Consider the following 23196-nt stretch of genomic DNA (forward strand, 5'->3'; position numbering starts at 1 on the left):
CCTTCACCATCCGTGATGTACCAATGTTGGTTCAAGTCATTAGAAAAATTGTGGTCTTAGGAGGTATATGGGGTTGGGGGGAAGGAGGGTATTTTTTTGTTTGTTTGTTTAAAGTCTTATGATTATGTTAGTATGATTCTACATCCTGCCCTGTCTTCTAGCAACCATTGAAATTGGTTTAAAATACCCTTAGTCGGTACAGTATACTGATTATTCTACCAGGTGAGTGCCAGGGGTATTGCCCCTATTTTTATACTGTACACTCCAAACCTGAAACGAGTTGAAAACGAGATCTGTGCGCACGGTGTGCACTGGAAAGTTTTAAACGACAAACTAAATACATATTCTCAGCCAAACGTTTTTTAATACGAACATTACACGAGAAAGCAGATACTGAGTGTGGCAAACGTGAACTTTTAATAATTTATCTACTTTCCTTGAATAATGCTTAATATTTTATACATTTTAATTATTTAATTTTGATTGTTAATAAAAAAATTATTTATTTTTTATCTATGTTTTTTATATGTATACATATATATATATATATATATATATTATTTTAAAATACATATTTTTATTACCTTCCTCAACCTGATTAGCATCTTATGCTATTTTCTGGTTGCTATTATCCAATCATTTTTTACTTAAAAAAAAATGTCATTGTAGTCAGTGTTGTTGATTTTGATGTGGATAATAATAAAGTTGAAGTTCAAGTATTATTTATTTATTAGGTGGACACTTATCCAATCAAGATATTCTAGTTTTGAATTTTTAATTAATTTTCTGAAATTTGTCGAATTTGTTTTTCACTTGGAACTTGTGGGTTACGATGTGTAAATAAAGGTGGAAAAAGGTCTGTTTAATGCGGTGTGGGATATAAGGGATATAAGGGTCATTCCAGGATATAAGGGAACAAAAGGTGAAAATTTTGAATGGGGGTGTGGACTTTCTATAGGCACTGTGTGTATGTGTGTGTGTATGTATATAACACCTTAAAAACAGTAGGTTTCTTGTTCGGAAGGATTTTCAATTTTGTTTAAATGCCAGGCAGATATGGTAAAAATGTTTGTTGTCTCACTGCTGTCTGCGCATGTGCGAATTCAGAGACAAATTCCAGTAAAATGGCAGACTTGTTGTCTTCCTATTCATGTTCTGATTTGTGTTCAAAATATAACATTTGATTTAAACAAGTTCTTCCTCGATCATAAACTCATAAGACAGATAGACTGATGGAAGGTAAGGTACTGTCGACGTGACGTGCCAGTTGACAATCAACGCACGAACCAGGTCACAGGTCAGTACAGTACCGGTGCAAATTTAATTTCTTATACAAAAATTAGGTTTAGGGGAGAAACCACCATGAGAGGATGGTAAGGTTTCAAACCACTATCGGAGAACAGGCAGATATGGGAAGAGATGGACACGAAGCACGAAGCCTGCAGGTAAAGAAAGAATGTGTTCACAGAAACATCAAATTCTAAAACCGTACAAGAACCTTCCGTTGACTCTTTACCGAATGGAGCGATCACTTTACAGCCTTTAGTAATCGGTTCTGTAAAGGTCTGTAATGTCCACGTCGATTGGACAAAATAACTTGAGTTCTTCCCATTACAAAACGATAATCCACTCCATCTTCTGCCACACCTCCTTTAGTTCGTCCATTGGTTTGTTCCTTTTTCTGTTTCATCCTCACTTTCACCTTCCTCTTCGTGCTGTGTTTTACTCCCATTGTGTGCACCTTGTTCACCCCCTTGTCTCCTTCTGCCCCTCCACTTGATCTCGCTCTCACTTCGACTCCACTGTTGGTGTTTCTCCTTTTCCATTTCATTCTGCTCTCGCTCCTCAAAAGCTAGCCGCTGACTGGACGTCCTCCGTCAAACAAAGTCCTTCCTTGGCAAACCAGAACTCCTATCCACATATAAGGCCTTCATCGACAGCTCGATTGAGTACTGCTGGTCTCCACTGGGCTGGTGGCCCTGCCTCGCACCTTGCTCAGCTTGACGCCATGGAATCCAAGGCCTTCAAGATTAATGGAATCTCCCTCGATTAAGCTGAGTCGATGGGTCTATCACTTTGCTATTGCAGGCAGGTCGGTGGTCTCTCTGTCTACTACCGCCTCCTGTCTGGTGTTGCACCTTATGCTCTTACTGTGCTTTGCCCTCATCCTCCTCATCCTCCTCATCCTCCTCCTCCTCCTCCTCCTCCCCCTCCTCCCCCACCCCAGGTTTCTGCAGGACATGCATAGTCCACAATCAACCCACTTCTGGTTGAACTACCTAAATCCAAGATCACTGCTCACCTCCATTCATTCATTCCATTTCTTTCTTCCCCGCCTGTGGAACCAACGTTCACATCCTTTTCAATCTCATTATTTCCTCCATTTCTTCAAGACAGCTGTTCATCACCATCTTAAATTGTCCCCAATCCAGAACCATTATCTTTTATACCCACGTTAACCCCTCTATCTCCACCCCACCTCATCCCAATCCCTCCTTCCAAATTTCCAGTTTTCCCTCTGGAATCCATCTTGTCCACCCCATCTTCTGCTGCCCCACCCTTATTAATTGTTTTTCCACCTACCTCTGGCTCTGCTGTTCGTGTGCCCCCCCTACCCCCTCCCCACTATTCCTTTTGCCCTGGTCCGTCCAGTGTACTAATACTAGCTCTTCCATGGGCCTCAGCTACATTTACAAAACAAAAATCAGTAACAGGTTTTTATTAACGTTTTTTCCCCTACAGCAACGTAATTATAAAATAAAAGCCTCACCCACAAACACCTCCAATGTGTACAGCGGAACGGAGGCACCAACACGAGGTACCAAACGAAGCAAGCACTGTACAACAACAGAGCAAATGAGAGCAACCTTCCTCAAGAGCCGTAATTGGCCTCATCAAAGGCCTTCCTCGCCTTCTTCAGTTCTTCGTTCATGGTGAGCAGGTCCTTCACACGCGCAAACTTGCGCGGCTGTTTGCGGATCAGGAAAATTATATCTTCGACCTGCACGCGTCCCGGACGTCCCACCGCCAAAGCCTTGTGCGTCTGTCAGTGGGAGCACACACACACATTTGGACCGAAGACACAACGCTCCGCCGCACGGATGCAGGAAAACGCACACCTGGTTCCAAGAGCACGACAGCTCACCCCCCTATCACTCACCATTTCTGTGATGAACTCTATTACCAGATCTTCCAGGATATCCACAGACTCCGTGTAAGGATTTTGATCATCCCCAAAGCCGTACATCATACATCGCACTGCATGAAGAGAGAAAATGTGGACTACGGTCAAAAGGAGGCATTTTGTTGTTTGGATCTGCAAGGCCAAGTGCAGTGGTGCGAAACAGTGGCAGCGCACAACTACAGTCTGCAGGGTGATGAACCCCAAGAAAACATGAACAATTGTAGCTGTCACCGGGGCCTAATTTGTGAGAGTCTCCGTTCCCTCTTTGCCCCAAAGCGAGGCTAGATATTTATAGGATCGGGGATTGTGAGCAAGCTGGAGGAGAGTAATAATTGAGGTTTGTGCATTTGATTCAGGTGTTCAAAAATAAAAAATATCAGATCAGCAAAACAAACAATTAATCACGAGTCCAGCCAACAAAGGAACTTGGTACCAAGTCCTAAAAAAGCAAGGAGAGGACAAAAACCCAAACAAGCAAAGGGTGGATGACAAAGGATCCTGACATCTGAGCCAATGAGCTCCCAGTAATGAGAGGGTGTCTCCTAAAAAAACACCCATCCAGATTGGACTGGTTCGAGTCATACCAAATACTTTTAAAATGGTACGTGCTGCTTCCTTGCTTGGCGTTCAGCATTTAATAGGATATAACATGGATAATCCCCAGCGGTTGGCATCCGTGGGGTGGAGAAAATTCTTCCTGAGGAAATGCCCCGCTGAATTTGGCGAGAAAAGTTGCGGCATCGTTATGAAGTCAGCTGAGGCGGCAGTGATGTCACTTCCTTCAAGCTCAGTGGCTGTATTAAGTATGTGTCTCGTCAGTATGTCCATGTGCTTGTGTGGCAGCTCCATTGTGAGCGTTCGACCATTTATTTTTTTTTAAAAAACAATTGAAAAATAAAAAATGGAGGGGAGATTGTTTGTTTGTACTTACGCTCCTTGGAAAAAAGGCGTTTCCTCCTGCCATGGCACGCATCAAAACTTGTTCCTGCATCCTCCACCTCCTCCTCAAACTGCAAAAAGAGACCTTGCTTTTTCCTCCCACAAACCAAATTCTCAAAACAACCTCCTCGGCGTTAAAAAAAACATTCACAACTTGACAGAAGTTCTGGTTGCTAATCGACATCCAAGCCCAGACACCAAAAGGTGTCATCCCAAAGGGTGAGTCAGACAATCTATAACATCCACTACAACTTATATTAACCATCAACAACTACGACTCCTGAACATCCTCCACCACTCCTAACTCTACTGGCTGGCCAGGTGTGACATTCAAGTGAAGGTGACAGAAATTCATTCAGGTGGCGGCGATAATTCACATACTCTTCATACAAGACATTGTGGGATTAGAAATAATTTCAAGACCCAGGGGGTCGTCTTTAGTCAACATGATCAGGCTTCCTCAATCTGAAAAATAATACATACAAAGTATGGGGCTTATCTATTTATTACGTACGCAAATAATAAGTCCTGATGTCGGTTCTTGTTTGGAAATCGATCTTTCATTCGTCACGTGAACAAAGATCGATTTGGATCCATTATGAAATGAAGCTGTCCCTGCGCTTTGGCCATTAAGCCGGCTGTTCGGTTTCCCGTCACGAGCGAACGTTAACCAGTGCAATGCCTGTGATATTTGTTTTGTAAATTGTTCTTTCCTGAACTGTTGAAAACAACACATTTCACTTCAGTTAATACAGGAAGAGAAACATTACTGTGCTCACCGTTTGCTCGTCATCCTCCTCCGCCATTTGCTTGTAAACTCGACGAGGTTATGCGATTTCTACTTTACAGCGGAATGACTACAACAACACCTTGATTTGGAGAAGTCGAAAACGATTTTTGAAATTACACCTTGAGGAAAAACCTTACACACGATTCGCGCTGACGGAAGCACCAGCCTGCCTAGGCCAGAGACTGCAAACTAATGAGTGGAAGCTGGAAGGAGTTCAGGAGATGCGAACGAATGTGGGAGGAGCTCAGGGGCTGCGAATGAATGAGGGAGGAGCTCAGGGGCTGCGAATGAATATTAGGGAGGAGCTCAGCAGCTGCGATTGAATGAATGAAGGCCTGCGAACGAATGAATGGGACGAAGAATGAGGGGTTTGAATGATGTGAGCTCAGGAGCTGCGAACGAATGAATTCGAGGAGCTGCGATCGAATGATGGGAGGAGCTCAGGAGCTGCGAACGAATGTAGGAGGAGCTCAGGGGCTGCGAATGAATGTAGGAGGAGCTCAGGGGCTGCGAATGAATGATAGGAGGAGCTCAGGAGCTGCGAACGAATGAATGGGAGGAGCTCAGGAGCTGCGAACGAATGTAGGGAGGAGCTTAAGAGCTGTGAACGAATGTGGAACGTCGAGATTAAAGAGCATGTCTTATTGGTTTCTTATTATTATTATTTGTTTCAATGTTTTCAGAGCAGCGAGGCTCTAGATACGCCACTCATATAGTAAACTCGTCGGCAGGAAAAGGGAGCCTTCAAGTTCCGGCAAACATTATATCTTTTGCCACTTTTCTTCAATTACTCGACACCGTTTTGCATGGTCGATGGTGCTTATGGTTCAGCCGGCATATTATGCATCTCAGTCAATACAGTCGTAATGTGAAAAAGGTGCGATCTGGGTGCCTGCGCTATATCAATACTACATTAATCAACGTATCAGTTTATCGACTTCACTAAGACTAAGAGGGGGAGAAGGTGAAGAATGAATCAGTTACAGTAAAGTCTGCACCCACCCCATGTAGTATGGCAGATGGGTGCAGGAATTGTGCCTTTGATGATACAAGCATGGTATTTGGCACACAGCCAGAGTATGTCCTAAGAAAGATATTTGGCTATAGGGCCATCGCAGATTTGTCCTTTTTTGAAAAATGGCCGCCATTGTCAGAGGACAAATCTGCGATGGCCCTATAGCCAAATATCTTCCTTAGGACATACTCTAACTGTGTGCCAACTCTCGTGCTTGTCTCATCAAAGGCACAATTCTCCCAAATATTTCACCTATCTGCCGTACTAATGGAGGTTTTTCTGAGCGGATTAGGCAGAGTGAATACTATGACTGCTACATCCATATGGATCCATTGGTTCAGTGAAAGTTTTTCAAACCGAGGCAAGTACCCTATGCCATGAAGGGAAAGGTCGACCTTGAACTTGAGGGCCAACAGAACAGAAGGATGGAATTCTACAGACTACAGGGTGCGTTATAAGTCCCAGGACACGGTTTTACTTTAGCTGCTTATACACAAGATTTGTTTATACCTGTATTTATACCGCACTGTTTTTTTTTCTTCAGATAATTACCATACTAAAATACGCCATTTGGTGTCTGTCTGTCTGTCTGTCCTCTGATGATGTTTTGACCGCAATACATTCCGTCATTACTTATCCAATCTGAACCAAACATGAAAGGATGACTAAGGGTTACATAATGAAGGTTGTAGCGCATTCACTTTCCCCCCTTCCCAAGGGAGTTTTCTCCCCCGAGCGAGTTTTCCCCGGCATTGCCGTCCTCGTGTTGAGGTGTATATCGATGTTAAGTTAGCTTTATCGTGGCGTTTTTCCAACGCTGCTTCTAATAACAAAACTAACGATAATAGCCGGCGAACTGGGCGAAGCCGGTGTTGTCAATAAACGAGTACGTAGAATCTAATAGATGGTTACGCCGCACAATGAAAGAATACCCTAGATACTATAAATTGACAGATACTATACTAGATAACTTGATAGATACCCTTGATACTATATTGGAACTGGTTTAAGATGAAGGAAAGAAAGGAAATAAAAGGTTATATAGCAAAAAGAACACTGTGGATAGGGAAAATATTATCTATCTAACACATACGCAACACATATTTAGCCACATGTATTACGGTACTCTTAACTGAACAGATACATAAGAAATAAATATAGTTCTACTAAAGATGCATTATTTAACCCCGAGGAGCCAAACCGCAACAGTACCACTCTTCTATTCGGCCTCTGCCGAGGCTGTGCTCAGAAGAGGGAGGGGGGAGGGGGGGGGAGGGCAATGACGGGCATGACCTTATTTAACCGACAGTACTACTCCCACCCTCGTCTAAACCCGCATGTAAAAAAAAAAAAAAATCAAAAACAATTATTTTCCTTTGGGTAATATGTTGTGTCACTAAGGTTACTCATTACCCTCGCCAGAGGAGAGGGTATTGCATTTGAGTCCGTTTGTTTGTCTGTCTGTCCGTTTGTCTGTCTCTGTCTGTTTGTTTGTGTGTCTGCACAAAATAAATATGATTTATCTGCAACCGTTGGTCCGATTGACAGGATATTTTCACCATAGGTGCACCTCCACCTGTAGATTTTTTTTAATGACAATTATGATGGCATAGGTCACGTGGTACAGGCGCCATCTTGGAAAAACCGAAAAACTTTGCACCTCTGTATCTCTGAAAACGCTGAATAGAAAAAAATTGAGCCATGGCTCATTGTAAAGAACTCTCCTTGGGGAATAAAATATGTTAATGATGATGTCATAAGTGTCTCCATTATGACGTCATAATTCGACAAGTACAAAACTTCATCCGATCAAGATGAAATTTATTGAGCATCATCTAGGGATAAATTGATTTTTGGAATCCGCCATTGAGTTTTCGCCTCGGGGGCTAAGGCCTTCGCGATCGGCATCCGTGACCGCCTGATATTAATCAAAGACGGTCGCGCGACAATATTGTCTGGGCCATTTTAGGATTTCTGTGTGGAATAAGCTCATATTGTCATTTTTCAGCTTTTTTGTTTTGTTCCACTGCAAACCAAAGAAATACATATTACATACTACATACATTTGAAATACAATATCAAATTTCAACAATTTTGTGAAGGAATGGTGCATTATTTGAAAAAAGTGCAAGGGTGCCAATATTTTTGGCCACGACAGTATAACATTGCTTTTCACTCTTTTTGTTGACCATTCAAGGTATCCCATTTCCATTCACATTTTGAATTCTGAATCCAATGGTGGGATATTCATTACATTTTCAATCAATCCTTTTCTTGCATAGTGTTTTTCATTTGGAAGCAAAATCACAAAACTGCTTTACAATGATGGAAGAGGTAGGTAGGAAAGGGAAACTTAAAGACAACAAATCTGTAAAAAGATGGGATTTCAGGATAAGTTTTAAAACCTTAATTGATGAGGCTGTAAATTTTCAAAAGTCATTTTGAAATTGTTGAGGTTTGTTGAGGAGGATATGATGATGATGATGATGATCATCATCATCATCATCATACTATAATGGAGCTATGGCGTATTTGGATGCTTGGCTGTATGCGTGGGGGCATGTCCTGTTGAAACAAATCTTCGCCGCAGTCTATGGTCTTTTGCACTCTGAAGCAGGATTTGCCTGTATTTGGCTCCATTCATTGTTCATCCTCACAATTCTCCCAGTCCCTGCTGCTGAAAATGAAAAGCATCCTCATAGCATGATGCTGCCACCACTATGCTTCACGGTAGGAATGGTGTCCGATGGATGGGTGATGAGCTGTGCTCGGTTTCCGCCAGTTGTAGCGCTTTGTATTCAGGCCAGAGAGTTCAATTTTAGTCTCCCCAGACCACAGAATATTTTGCCTTGTGCTCTGAGTCTTTTAGCTGCCTTTTTGCGAACTCCAGGCTTGCTGGTGAGTACTTTGGAGGTATCGTGTCAGTCCAGGTCATCCTTTAATGCCCTGTTAATAAACAAACTGTGATTCCATTGGTATGTATTACTATAATGTATCAAAGACAAACTCGATGCACTGTCGATAAATCTGCTTTGTATTCCAATATTCAGTGGTTCCAGGATTTCCAAATCATTCAGCAGTATTCCAATAAACCAATGATTAAATGCAACACATACAAAAAGACAACAAAGCCTGGTGTTCGCTTAGCGGTTTGGGCGCCGGCGTGGGATCCTAGGATCCTGGGTTCGAATCCCGGTCGATCGCTGAATTAACACCAGGGGGGTTGACTCAGTCTGTCATCCCTCCGAGGTCGGCAAATTGAGTACCAGCTCACTGGTATGTGAGCGACCCTGTGTGTCGCAAGAGGCGACTAACAGGGTTGGCGGCAGGAAGGGCATCTGGCCATAAAACATTGCTTCAAAAAGGGGACCAAGGTGCCCGAAAAAGGCCAACCCCTGCTCTGCGGGGAACAATGGCCTCTAAAGGTGGTTGTTGTTTGTATCTAGGGATAAATTGGTGGAGAAAAAGAAAATGATGACGTCATCGATCACGTGGTTCGGCCGCCATATTTGATTGAACACAAAAGCCTTAAAAACCCAAACCACTGAAAACACCTCTTGGCGAGGGTCTGCAATCTCTGATTGCTCTTTCTAGTTCTCTATGCATTTACTTAACAGTACTATACTGTATTTGGATGTAATGTAATTACCTCCGCCCCAGCAGGTGGGTGGAAGGTTACATTTTCACCCCTGTCTGTCTGTGTGTTTGTCTGTGAACAGGATATCTCAAAAAGTCGTGCACGGATTCAGACGAAACTTGGTGGAGATGTTGGCTGTGTGACAAGGACGAATTGCTTTGATTTTGGTGAAGATCTGGATCCGACCCCTTTTACCTTTTAAGACCCTTTCAACACTATGGACACCTTTAAGTTCCCTTCACCATTTACACATTTTAATATCCTATAGAGTATAGACCATTACATCCCTCAAGTCTCTTTAGTCCCCTTGGACCTTAACACCATTTTGACCCCTTACACCTTGCAGACTGACAAGACAGTTGAACCCTTGACCATTTAGAGCTTTAGAGTTTAGACCATTTGGACATTTTTAGACCGTTTTTACATGCTTGAGAGATTAGAACATTTCGACCTCTTAGGGCGTAGACAGTAACTGCTATTGGAACATTCTCTTTAGATGATCTAGAACCTTTTAAGTGCACACCACACAAACATCTGTAGTCTTCTTGAAAAACACAGACTATACATTTTTCAGCAAGTGATGCGCAAACTCGACCCAGTGGGTGGGGGGTACTCTGCAAATAATGATAATGAAATGTTAAAGGCAAAATCCTGTGTAATCTCCATGTTTTTGTTTTCATGTTTCAAAGAAGTATTCCATTTTAACAGAAAACCGTGCTTACGGGATGTGCACATGAAAGGCTATTATAGCCAAGACACAAAAGACGAACAAGAAAAAGGATTATTGTGGATTACTGTGCTCAGCACCAGGCCTGAGCGGTATTGTAATTTTCTTTAAAGCCGATGTTGGACTGTGACTTAAAAAAACAATCTCGCAAATTGTGCTTCATCGGGTTTCTTTTTTAGAGATGGATATCGTTAGGTTGATCACGGGAATTTTTTGGTGCGAGATGTTACAATGGGCCTATCAAAATAATGGGCCACCGATATGATTCCTCCATGTGCAGATATGGAAGAATATTCCTTGAAGCCGCGGAGTGTTTTGGCTAAAAATTTGCAACGTACATTCATCCCACTATTAATTTGCAATTGGTCACTGGCTTAGACACCAATACAAGCATTACAGACTCTCGGCATCAAAAAGCTACATATATCGAACAAACGGTTTCAAATGGGGCACCTCGCCGCCATTAAAACATTTAAATTGCATCAGATGTGGGAATAAATGCGAATTGTTGCTCCGAGCTTGCCGGCTCGATGACAGAAGATGCTATTTGCATTTTTGCCAGCTCCATCCCGACCCCGTTTAGAATCCCGTGTGGGTGCAGGCAACTTGCTAGTCTGGGATAATGATTAATCGGATGCTTCGTCCGTTGGAGCCATTTTGGAGGAAGCCGGTCCACATGGAAAATTGACAAGGTCGTTTCTTATTAATTAGAACAGACGACAATTCACTAAATAAGGTGTCGTGAAGTTTCCATTTTTGGTGAAGGATACTGAACGACAAACATTGAGGACTGCAAGTAGGTAATGGAAATTGGAGCTGTGAAGGGCCACACTTGCCCAGCAGGCAAGGTTTAGACAACCAGGTGGTCTTCATCCAAGACTGCACACGGCATCGTGTTCCAGGTGTTAAATATCCTCCTAAAGGTGCTTCACTTGACTTCAACATGCATCCAATGAGACCGAATCAACATCATTTTCATCATCGAATTGATTCAGCTCACCTGTGGTGTCATTTTTTTGTGCGAGATGTTACATTGGGCCTATCAAAATAATGGGCCACCGATATGATTCCTCCATTTGCAGATATGGAAGAATATTCCTTGAACCCGCTGAGTGTTTTGGCTACAGGACTTCCGCTTCCGGTCCCTTGAGCAAGGATGCGACTTCGATGTCTGCACGTTTCAAAGTTTAAATCAAAGTTTAAGTATTTTTCCAATTTGTGTCTGTCAAATTTCCGCTCGTTATTAACGCACAGGTTGTAAACCTGGTGCGTTATAGCGTTTGCCTGGGAATTTCTGTCTCTCCAAAAGTGAAGCTCCAACAGTGTAGACGTTTCTGTCGCTCAGATGTGTAGACAGTTTCTGTCGCTCAGATGTGTAAACATGACGTCATCAAATCTATATTTAGGCTAACCATGGGCTACCCCTTTGGCTGGTACGCGGCCGCTCGCTAGTACATAATATAGGATATATTTGTTATATGTTATGTTATAGGATATATAGGATATATGTTATATGATATAGGATATATATAGGATAGGTTATAGGATATATATGTTATAGGATAGGAATATAGGACCCAAATGACCCAGAGGACCCAAATGACCCAGAGGACCCAAATGACCCAGAGGACCCAAATGACCCAGAGGACCCAAATGACCCAAATGACCCAAATGACCCAGAGGACCCAAATGACCCAGAGGACCCAAATGACCCAGAGGACCCAAATGACCCAGAGGACCCAAATGACCCAGAGGACCCAAATGACCCAGAGGACCCAAATGACCCAGAGGACCCAAATGACCCAGAGGACCCAAATGACCCAAATGACCCAAATGACCCAGAGGACCCAAATGACCCAGAGGACCCAAATGACCCAGAGGACCCAAATGACCCAGAGGACCCAAATGACCCAGAGGACCCAAATGACCCAAATGACCCAGAGGACCCAAATGACCCAGAGGACCCAAATGACCCAGAGGACCCAAATGACCCAGAGGACCCAAATGATCCAGAGGACCCAAATGACCCAGAGGACCCAAATGACCCAGAGGACCCAAATGACCCAAATGACCCAGAGGACCCAAATGACCCAGAATTTCTGTCTCTCCAAAAGTGAAGCTCCAACAGTGTAGACGTTTCTGTCGCTCAGATGTGTAGACAGTTTCTGTCGCTCAGATGTGTAAACATGACGTCATCAAATCTATATTTAGGCTAACCATGGGCTACCCCTTTGGCTGGTACGCGGCCGCTCGCTAGTACATAATATAGGATATATTTGTTATATGTTATGTTATAGGATATATAGGATATATGTTATATGATATAGGATATATATAGGATAGGTTATAGGATATATATGTTATAGGATAGGAATATAGGACCCAAATGACCCAGAGGACCCAAATGACCCAGAGGACCCAAATGACCCAGAGGACCCAAATGACCCAGAGGACCCAAATGACCCAAATGACCCAAATGACCCAGAGGACCCAAATGACCCAAATGACCCAGAGGACCCAAATGACCCAGAGGACCCAAATGACCCAGAGGACCCAAATGACCCAGAGGACCCAAATGACCCAAATGACCCAGAGGACCCAAATGACCCAGAGGACCCAAATGACCCAGAGGACCCAAATGAGCCAGAGGACCCAAATGACCCAAATGACCCAAATGACCCAGAGGACCCAAATGACCCAGAGGACCCAAATGACCCAGAGGACCCAAATGACCCAGAGGACCCAAATGACCCAGAGGACCCAAATGACCCAAATGACCCAGAGGACCCAAATGACCCAGAATTTCTGTCTCTCCAAAAGTGAAGCTCCAACAGTGTAGACGTTTCTGTCGCTCAGATGTGTAGACAGTTTCTGTCGCTCAGATGTGTAAACATGACGTCATCAAATCTATATTTAGGCTAACCATGAACTACCCCTTTGGCTGGTACGCGGCCGCTCGCTAGTACATAATATAGGATATATTTGTTATATGTTATGTTATAGGATATATAGGATATATGTTATATGATATAAGATATATATAGGATATGTTATAGGATATATATGTTATAGGATAGGAATTTTGTACATTTAATAAATTTTTAAGATTACAAAACTATTTGTTTTGTATTTATGGATGTTTAAATCAAAAGAAAAGTACATAATGTGAATACTAGTAGCAATTTTACAAAAACCATGGCATAATTTCAAATCTTGACCCGAGATGATAATTATGCTACATCATAATTTCCATGTGCCAACCTGGGCGGAATCCAAGTGGATTCACTTGTTTTATTGTGTATGTGTTACTGTGTGTTTCTAGTTAGTGTTGGTTTGCAATTCGTGCAAACTTGTGTATAATTAAATCGTTTTATGTTCGCACCACGTGCGCGGCCTGGTAACTTGAGGCTTCTCTCACCCAGGCGGTGTTTTGTGTATTTAAGTTCTTTCCTTCGCTATATTGCTTATTTCTTAGATTTCCTTTTCTCCCCCTAACTTCCCCAAACATCTATCCTTTGTTTAACGTTTTATATACAAAAACCCCAAAAACAAACAAACAAAAAAATTATTATTTCCTTCTCTCCTCGCCCCGCCCCCTTTATCTCTTTCTCTTCCACCACTTCCTTCCATCTCTAGCCGTAACTCGCCCTTCCAATTCTAGTTTCCTTCATCTCATTTAACCCTTTCTGCTTTCTCTGATCCACGCCCTTACTTCAGGGACTTTTCCCAGATTGGTTTTCACGGTTTTGTTTAAATATGTTTAAACCTTCCCCTGCAGTATTTTATTCAGTGGTTGATTACAACACACTGTTTTTTTCGTATTTAAAAGGCTTTTTTCAATTTCCTCATCAAATCATTCCACTTCAAAAAATTTTTTGGGATTTCTCTGGTTGCAACGTTGAAAATTTGCAACGTAGATTCATCGTACTTTAATTTGCAATTGGTCTTTTTTTTCCTTTTTTTTGTATACTGAATCGAGGCTCGTGAAAGAGCTAACATTTACTTCACAAACAAATCAACCAGACAAACAAAATATATAAAAAGAGGGAGCGGAAGACAAGAGAAGGGGAAGCACACAAACACTTGAGAGCACACAACATTTAAGAGCAGGGAGATGTGTGGGAGCGGGAGGGCTTGGGGGGATGTGCTTAACATGCTTAACAAGCACATGATCAGATGAGCCGATTGGAGCAGAAGAAGAGCAGCAGACATTTTCAGGGAAGTTAGTCATAACCAAGTCCAGAAGAGAGGATGCTCCGTTGACTGAGATCCGGGTCGGGAAATTGACAAATTGTGTCAGTCCCACTGAGTCACAGAAGTCCTTTGCTGAAGTGCCATTGCTGGTGAGAGAGGTACCCACACCCAGCCAACTGGCATGGTGACAATTGAAATCACCACATATGAGGAAGAGAGAGTTTGGATGGGTAGATAGAAGTTGGTCTCTGGTAGTAATTTGCAATTAAAGAAATTATGGTATTAATTGGTATTAATTTGCAATTGGTTATAGCACTATAGCAGTTGCGCATGCTTCCAAACCTTGATGACGTTCTTGTGCCTGCTTTGTGTTCTCCTGTCGCATGCAACGTTTACAGGTGGCCCTTGGTTAGTCCAAGACATACCTGGGCAGCTTGATTATAGTTGTGGAAATTACTTCTTTTTGGATCTGTGTGGTTTGGGCCTTGTGCATATTCGTGCTCCACTCATATTTTAAGAAAGTTTTCCTGAATAGTTTTTTTGTATTCTTTTTTGAGAGAAGTTTTGTTTTCCAGCATGTGTGACCATGGTCCAAATAGACATTAACCAGCATATTACCCTGATGTAATCATACTATATTTACTCTCTGCCATTAAGAAAACCAACATATGATTTTTGTTGATGCTATTTGTTTTGTGTGACGTCATGGGACACATGAGGTGCACACCTATGAGAGATAGATGCTGAATAATTGCATGGCCATTTCATTGTGACGTATTTTTTTTCTTTTTTTTTGGATCCATAGTCGAGGTTCTTGGGAAGAGCTAGTACACTGAGCGTACCAGACAAAAACAGGATGGAGAGAGAGAGAGAGAAAGAGAGAGAAAGAGAGAGAAAGAGAGAGAAAGAGAGAGAAAGAGAGAGAAAGAGAAAGAGAGAGAGAGAAAGAGAGAGAAAGAGAGAGAAAGAGAGAGAAAGATAAAGAGAGAGAAAGAGAAAGAGAGAGAGAGAGAGAGAGAGAGAGAGAGAGAGAAAAAAAAAAAAGAGAGAGAAACACATCAACACCAGAGTTGAAGGCCAAGATAGAGAGAGACTTACAAACAATAGATGTGGGGAGGATGGCAGACAGGGAAGGACACATGGGATGGACAAGATGGATATAGAAAGAAACTTTCAGGAGGAAAAACTAGAAATTTGGAAGGAGGGATTGGAGCGGGTGGGAGTTAATGAAGGTAGAAAAGATCATGGTTTTGGATTGTGAATGATCTGAGATGGTGGTGAACGACTGTCTTGAAGGCCTGGAGGGAATGATGAGATTGAAATGCTGCGTTGTGGCGAATGTTTCCACATGGGGATCCAATGTGGAATTGACGATCTCAATGCCGGGTATGTCCACGTCCTGCAGCAATCACTGCATTGAAGTCCAGGGTGCGGTGTTCACCGAGAATACAAGTAACAAGAGATGAGGCCTGAGGCACAAGCATATGCACTGTACTTTATACCATGTGGTTCCAAAACGGATGTTGCTCGGCAGGTGGCGCTAAAGCATATCACAAACACTAAGCTACACACGGCACACAGGGAGTGTGTTTGCAGTAATCTGGGCAGTTTGAAACAACTTGTGTAGATGGATCATGCGAATGTATCGTCCTCAGCCGGAGTCATTATCCTGGGACATCCACTTCTTGGCAAATCTCTTGTTGATCTAGTCGCTTGATAATGTCGTCTGAGGCTATAAAAAGTTTCTCTCCTCACGTTAAAGAGCCTTGCAGCATGGCGACTGGAAGACCCTGCTGGAAGGTGTCCAATGATTTGATTTCTCTCATTTTCTGACAGGCATGGCTTTCCATTGGAGTGTTATGGTTCCCGGAAGGAGGCATTCGGTGTTTATTCTTGGTGTCCATAGTGTTCGGCTTTTTAAAGAACAAGGCCAAAATTTTTTGTTTGGGTTGGACAGGATTTGACCCAAGGACTTCTCATACCTGAAGCAAGAATCATACCCCTAGACCACCAAGCCATATTCATGAAAGCTTGTTTGAACATAAATGTTCACTTTTTTTGTAATCTTTTGTTTGAACATAAATGTTCACTTTTTTGTAAACTTTTATTTCAACATAAATGTTCACTTTTTTGTAAACTTTTGTTTCAACATAAATGTTCACTTTTTTGTAAACTTTTATTTCAACATAAATGTTCACTTTTTTGTAAACTTTTATTTCAACATAAATGTTCACTTTTTTGTAAACTTTTGTTTCAACATAAATGTTCACTTTTTTGTAAACTTTTGTTTCAACATAAATGTTCACTTTTTTGTAAAATTTTGTTTGAACATAAATGTTCACTTTTTTGTAAAATTTTGTTTTAACATAAATGTTCACTTTTTTGTAAAATTTTGTTTCAACATAAATGTTCACTTTTTTGTAAAATTTTGTTTCAACATAAATGTTCACTTTTTTGTAAAATTTTGTTTCAACATAAATGTTCACTTTTTTGTAAAATTTTGTTTCAACATAAATGTTCACTTTTTTGTAAACTTTTGTTTCAACATAAATGTTCACTTTTTTGTAAACTTTTATTTCAACATAAATGTTCACTTTTTTGTAAACTTTTATTTCAACATAAATGTTCACTTTTTTGTAAACTTTTATTTCAACATAAATGTTCACTTTTTTGTAAACTTTTGTTTCAACATAAATGTTCACTTTTTTGTAAACTTTTATTTCAACATAAATGTTCACTTTTTTGTAAACTTTTATTTCAACATAAATGTTCACTTTTTTGTAAACTTTTGTTTCAACATAAATGTTCACTTTTTTGTAAAATTTTGTTTGAACATAAATGTTCACTTTTTTGTAAAATTTTGTTTTAACATAAATGTTCACTTTTTTGTAAAATTTTGTTTCAACATAAATGTTCACTTTTTTGTAAAATTTTGTTTCAACATAAATGTTCACTTTTTTGTAAAATTTTGTTTCAACATAAATGTTCACTTTTTTGTAAAATTTTGTTTCAACATAAATGTTCACTTTTTTGTTAACTTTTGTTTCAACATTTGAACATAAATGTTCACTTTTTTGTAAACTTTTATTTCAACATAAATGTTCACTTTTTTGTAAACTTTTATTTCAACATAAATGTTCACTTTTTTTTTTCTTTTTTTTTTTGTATACAAGATCGAGGCTCGTGAAAGAGCGAACATTAATCACACAAAAAGACAAACCGACACATAAAACATATAACATCGGGAGCGGTAGACAAGATGGGGAGAGAGGGGGAAGGACACAAACACAACATTTGAGAGCAGGGACCGAGAGACATGGAGACATCGAGAGATCTGAGAGAGGGCGAGGGCTTTGGGGGGGGGGGGGCATGGGAAGGGGGCGGTGGGAGAGGTATAAAACATATGGACACTGCCAGGACTTCCAGGAAAGAAGTTGGAATTTCAAACAAGGTGGATCTGGGGTGAATTTTATTTTTTGTAAACTTTTGTTTCAACATAAATGTTCACTTTTTTGTAAACTTTTGTTTCAACATAAATGTTCACTTTTTTGTAAACTTTTATTTCAACATAAATGTTCACTTTTTTGTAAAATTTTGTTTCAACATAAATGTTCACTTTTTTGTAAAATTTTGTTTCAACATAAATGTTCACTTTTTTGTAAAATTTTGTTTCAACATAAATGTTCACTTTTTTGTAAAATTTTGTTTGAACATAAATGTTCACTTTTTTGTAAAATTTTGTTTGAACATAAATGTTCACTTTTTTGTTAACTTTTGTTTCAACATAAATGTTCACTTTTTTGTAAACTTTTATTTCAACATAAATGTTCACTTTTTTGTAAAATTTTGTTTCAACATAAATGTTCACTTTTTTATCACCCACATTTGTAATCTGTGGCAAATATATATTACAAAGATCTTCACCATGCGATTATGACCTATAGCAAAGTAAAAAAAAGAAGCAAAAAAAATTTCCTTTTCACTTATGGATGCTGTTTGATTGGAAAACAATACGTTTGTTTTCATTATGAGGGAGAATTTCAAGTGTGCTACCAATTGGCTAATATTTGGAGTTGGCTATACCGGGAACCATCAGCGATCATCTCTGATCGCATCGCTCGTGTTTCCTCCGACACCGAAGGTGGCTGGAGGTTATGTTTTCACCCCCTCTCTGTTTTTATTTTTGTACGCAAGGTATCTCCAAAAGTTATGGACGGATTCAGACAAAACTTGTGGGTAGGTTGGGTGCGTGACAATTGACAAGGACGAATTATTTCGATTTGGGTAAAGATCCGGATCCAGATGAGAGAATTTCTTTGTTTTTCAAAAGATTCTTCACCATTGAGAGATGGGGCCAAAAACGATATATGGGATGATAATTCAAAACGTTTGGGACGGATTATGACAAATCTTGGCGGATGGCAACAAGCCGATTCAGGTTGGGATGCATCGTTTTTGGATGTAATCTCTCAATAGTGAAGAATCGCTTTTAAAATTCTCGTATCTGGAACTTCACAAAAATCTAATCGTTTCGTCTTTGTCGCACACCCAACCTGTCCACCAAATTTCGTCCAAATCCATCCATAACGTTTTGAGATATCCCACTCACAGACAGACAAATAGACTTTGGCGAAGACATAACCTCTGTCCACCTACAGTGGTGGAGTTAATTGCATTACTTGGAAACTTGCGAACAGATGTTCTTCACATCCCTCGTGCCAAAAAAGGCCCTTGGAGTGAACACTAGAACATTCTTTAAACAATTACATTATAAATTCTACATGTTTGCTTTTTATGGCAGAGTATATATCTGTTTGGTTGACTTTTATGCACTGCTGAATCGCTGGGCAGTATGAGTTGAAAACTAGTGGTTGTACTCTAGGGGTGGTGGTTTTGGTGGGTTTTGGGTGGTGCAGAAGGAAGTAGTACACCAGTTATTTCGTATAACTCCGCTCCCGGTGGGGTGGGTATTATTACAAGGCATAATCAAATTCGCCAATTCTCTGCATGAAACCAAACCATCAACATCATAGAAGAAGTGGAGTTATCGGTTCATTTACAAATGGATGTTTTGCTCACAATGACAATAAGGGATATCTTTTGTGGTGGAATCAGGATACCCCCTTTATAGTAAGGGAGCTTAATGAAATATTTTGGAAATAACGTTACTGGGTGGACAAAAATGTCAAATTTTCCATGAATATTCGTCGCGTCACAATGATTCATTTCAGAAGGGTAGCCACCCAGAAATAATACAATGAGACCTCAGTAGGGGAAACTGAAATTCAACATGGGATATTATCCACAGATATGACAGATGTCCTCAGTGAGGGGAAACTGAAATTCAACATACGATATTACCAACAGATATGACATCATATGTCCTCAGTAGGGGATACTGAAATTCAACATAGGATATTACCAACAGATCTGACAGATGTCCTCAGTAGGGGATACTGAAATTCAACATACGATATTACCAACAGATATGACATCATATGTCCTCAGTAGGGGATACTGAAATTCAACATAGGATATTACCAACAGATCTAACATCATATGTCCTAAGTAGGGGATACTGAAATTCAACATACGATATTACCAACAGATATGACATCATATGTCCTCAGTAGGGGATACTGAAATTCAACATAGGATATTACCAACAGATATGACAGATGTCCTCAGTAGGGGATACTGAAATTCAACATACGATATTACCAACAGATATGACGTCATATGTCCTCGGTGGGGGATACTGAAATTCAACATGGGATATTACCCACAGATATGACGTCATATGTCTTCAGTAGGGGAAAATGAAATTCAACATAGGATATTACCCACAGATATGACGTCATATGTCTTCAGTGGGGGATACTGAAATTCAACATGGGATATTACCCACAGATATGACGTCATATGTCCTCGGTGGGGGATACTGAAATTCAACATGGGATATTACCCACAGATATGACATCTGTCAGTCGGGGAAACGGAAATTCAACATACGATATTACCAACAGATATGACGTATGTCCTCAGTAGGTATTTTTTATAACAGTTATTGGGAAAAAAAATCAGAACCAAACATTTAAAAATGCTTTGAATTAAATTGATAAAGATGTCACCTGTGCATTTATTCACTTTAAATAAAAAAGCGTGTATAATGCTTCATATATATTATTATTATTATATGTGATGTCTGTAAATAGGGGCACAATGACGGACAATATCTCTGGTCGTGTTAATGTTTTGGACAGTTTTATTCAGACTTGCTTTTCAATATCACAATAATTTATCAAACAATAGGGCAAATATTAGACCTTCAGTAATAACTATGATTTATAATATGTATGAAGTAATCATATACAAACAATAAATCATGTATAATTCAGAACAGTATCATTTTGTGGAAATTTTCTATTTCCCATTTTTGATGCCTTCCCTTCTGAAATGAATCATAGCACCCTACAGAAAATATGTAGATTCACAGCAGGTCAGAAATGACGTAAGCATACTTACATTAACACTCGGATAATTACCTGGTAATTCGTTGTGAGCTATGAATTGGCTTGGAAATAATATCGAAATTGTATTTTGTCCCATTTGACTCTCGTGTCGGAGTCCTTTGTGCTCACTGAACTCGTGGATGAACCCAAGAGCGACTCGCTGTGTCATTTTGCTTTTCTTCTCGACTGTTGTATTGTCATAAAAAAAATAAAAAACCACCTTTAGAGGCCATTTTTTCCCCGCAAAGCGGGGGTTGGCCTTTTTCGGGAACCGTGGTTGTTGTTGTTTTTCGGTCCCCTATTTGAAGCAATGATTTTACGGCCGGATGCCCTTCCTGACGCCAACCCTTTTTGCCGCCTTTAACGACAAGCAGGGAATTACCAGTGAACTGGTACTCAATTAGCCGACCTCAGAAGGTATGACAGGCTGAGTCAACCCCCCTGGCGTTAATTCGGCGATCGACCGAGATTCGACCGAGATTCGACCGAGATTCGAACCCGGGATCCTTGGTTATCCTAAGCCGGCACCCTAGCCGCTAGCCCAACACCAGGTTGTATTGTCATAGGGGGTTACAAAATGGATCAGATTAAAATAGAATGGTAAATTAGACCTGACCTTGAGGATTAGCATCGTTACTGTTTGAACGTTTTTGCTCCAACAAAGGGGTCGCGTCAGCTCCTTGTTCACACGTCGATCAATGTTCTCTTGATTCCATCCGTGTGACCACTTTAAAGGCTTCTTCTTCCTCTTTGTATGCAACACAGGCTGCGAGGAGCATAATTGGCTGAGGGCGGGGCCATGCCGCTGATGCAACGCCCCCTGTAGGTTAGGGAAGGAATTTGTAATTCGGCCAGGGTGCCGGCGATAGCTCGCCTACTCTTTGTGAAGGTCACCATGAGATTTTTAATGTCCACCACCGAATCCTATGAGACGGGACACCCGGTTTAACGTCCGTTTGAGGGACGGCACACACTTGTTGTCTCTCGACCTGCCTGTGAGACACCAGGATGACGGTTTGTAGTTGGGCCGACATTTAAAGGAGCAGTTGGGTGCAGCTGCGTAGGGTGGGCATAGAGAGCGAAGGGTTGGCGGACACAATAATTCGGAAGCAAACACATTATTAACTAGAAAGCATCTGAAAATGCAAAGGCCGTCCGCGTCCGTTTGCATTTAGACGTCTTCTTCTTCCATATGATCAAAATAACAAACAAAAAAGTTAAATTAAAAAATATATATATATATATACAAAATGAAAATTGATGATTTTATGCAGCCTTTACCTTTGAGCTTTAGATTGAAAAGAAAAAATCAGTTTCTCGCTCTTGATTGATGAACCAACTCTGTGTGTGTGACCCAATATGCAATTTCTTAAAATTTCAGGTCAATTGGACAAATATTGACAATTTTATGCAACCTTGACCTTCGACCTTTTGATCTATTAAACAAAAAACAGTCGACTCCTTCCTTTTTATTACTAGGGCATGCCCGTACTATATCTATATCTAAAATTATATCCCCCCCCCTCTATTTACATGAAATGGTTTGGTCCAAAGCGAACGGCTTGCGAGTACGGTGACAATCCCCCCCCTCTATTTACATGAAATGGTTTGGTCCAAAGCGAACGGCTTCGGAGTTTGGTAAAGAAATCGCCATAGCGTGCCCAAACGCGCAGGAAAGCGAAAGAATCGCAAATTTAAGGAAATGCCCGTACTTCCGTAAGGAAGAGAAAAGAAATGAAAAGGAAAAACATTCCAAACCGCGAGGGAAAACAACACGGCACGTCGACACAACAACGTGTCCTGTGATTGGCCGTACGTCGCTGCCAGTAGCTGCCCCCCCAAAAAAGCTTTCACCGTCCGGCGACTGAATTTAAGGGGAAAAATAAAACGCTCTTCGCTTAAAACAACGCCCTTCGCTCTGACTGAATTGGGACAATGTTTTTATGTTTTTAATTGAATTACTATCCGTAATGGCGCACGCTCTCACGGGAGCTCCGGAAGGTCGTATATCGCAGTTACGATGAATCGCAAATTAGTTTTTATTAGTTTTAAAACATAGTTTAACGCCAACATAGCGCCAACATAGTTTGCAAACGTGAAATAAATGAATACGCTCTCAAATGTGCCGTCCGAGGCAGAGTCTGTTCGCCACGTTCGGCACACGTGATAGCTCGCTGCTCTCTGATTGGTTGAATCGT

At 40.8% G+C, this 23196-nt stretch overlaps 2 protein-coding genes across 2 annotated transcripts in view; both read right to left on the bottom strand.

The window, feature by feature from the left end:
• LOC144888135 (uncharacterized) overlaps positions 1–23196 on the bottom strand; it is a 639726-nt gene that overhangs the window by 50400 nt on the left and 566130 nt on the right. The gene's annotated exons all lie outside the window — the stretch shown is intronic.
• On the bottom strand, positions 2705–5142 carry TAF13 (TATA-box binding protein associated factor 13). Its single transcript, XM_068110839.2, has 4 exons — positions 4903–5142; positions 4116–4194; positions 3161–3258; positions 2705–3043 (listed from the first exon to the last, which is right to left on the bottom strand). The coding sequence occupies exons 1-4, from the start codon at positions 4927–4929 to the stop codon at positions 2873–2875; spliced, it is 375 nt and encodes a 124-aa protein (XP_067966940.1). The 5' UTR covers positions 4930–5142; the 3' UTR covers positions 2705–2872.

Source organism: Myxine glutinosa, chromosome 3, assembly GCF_964187855.1.
Source record: "Myxine glutinosa chromosome 3, kmMyxGlut1.1, whole genome shotgun sequence".
Classification (NCBI taxonomy): domain Eukaryota; kingdom Metazoa; phylum Chordata; class Myxini; order Myxiniformes; family Myxinidae; genus Myxine; species Myxine glutinosa.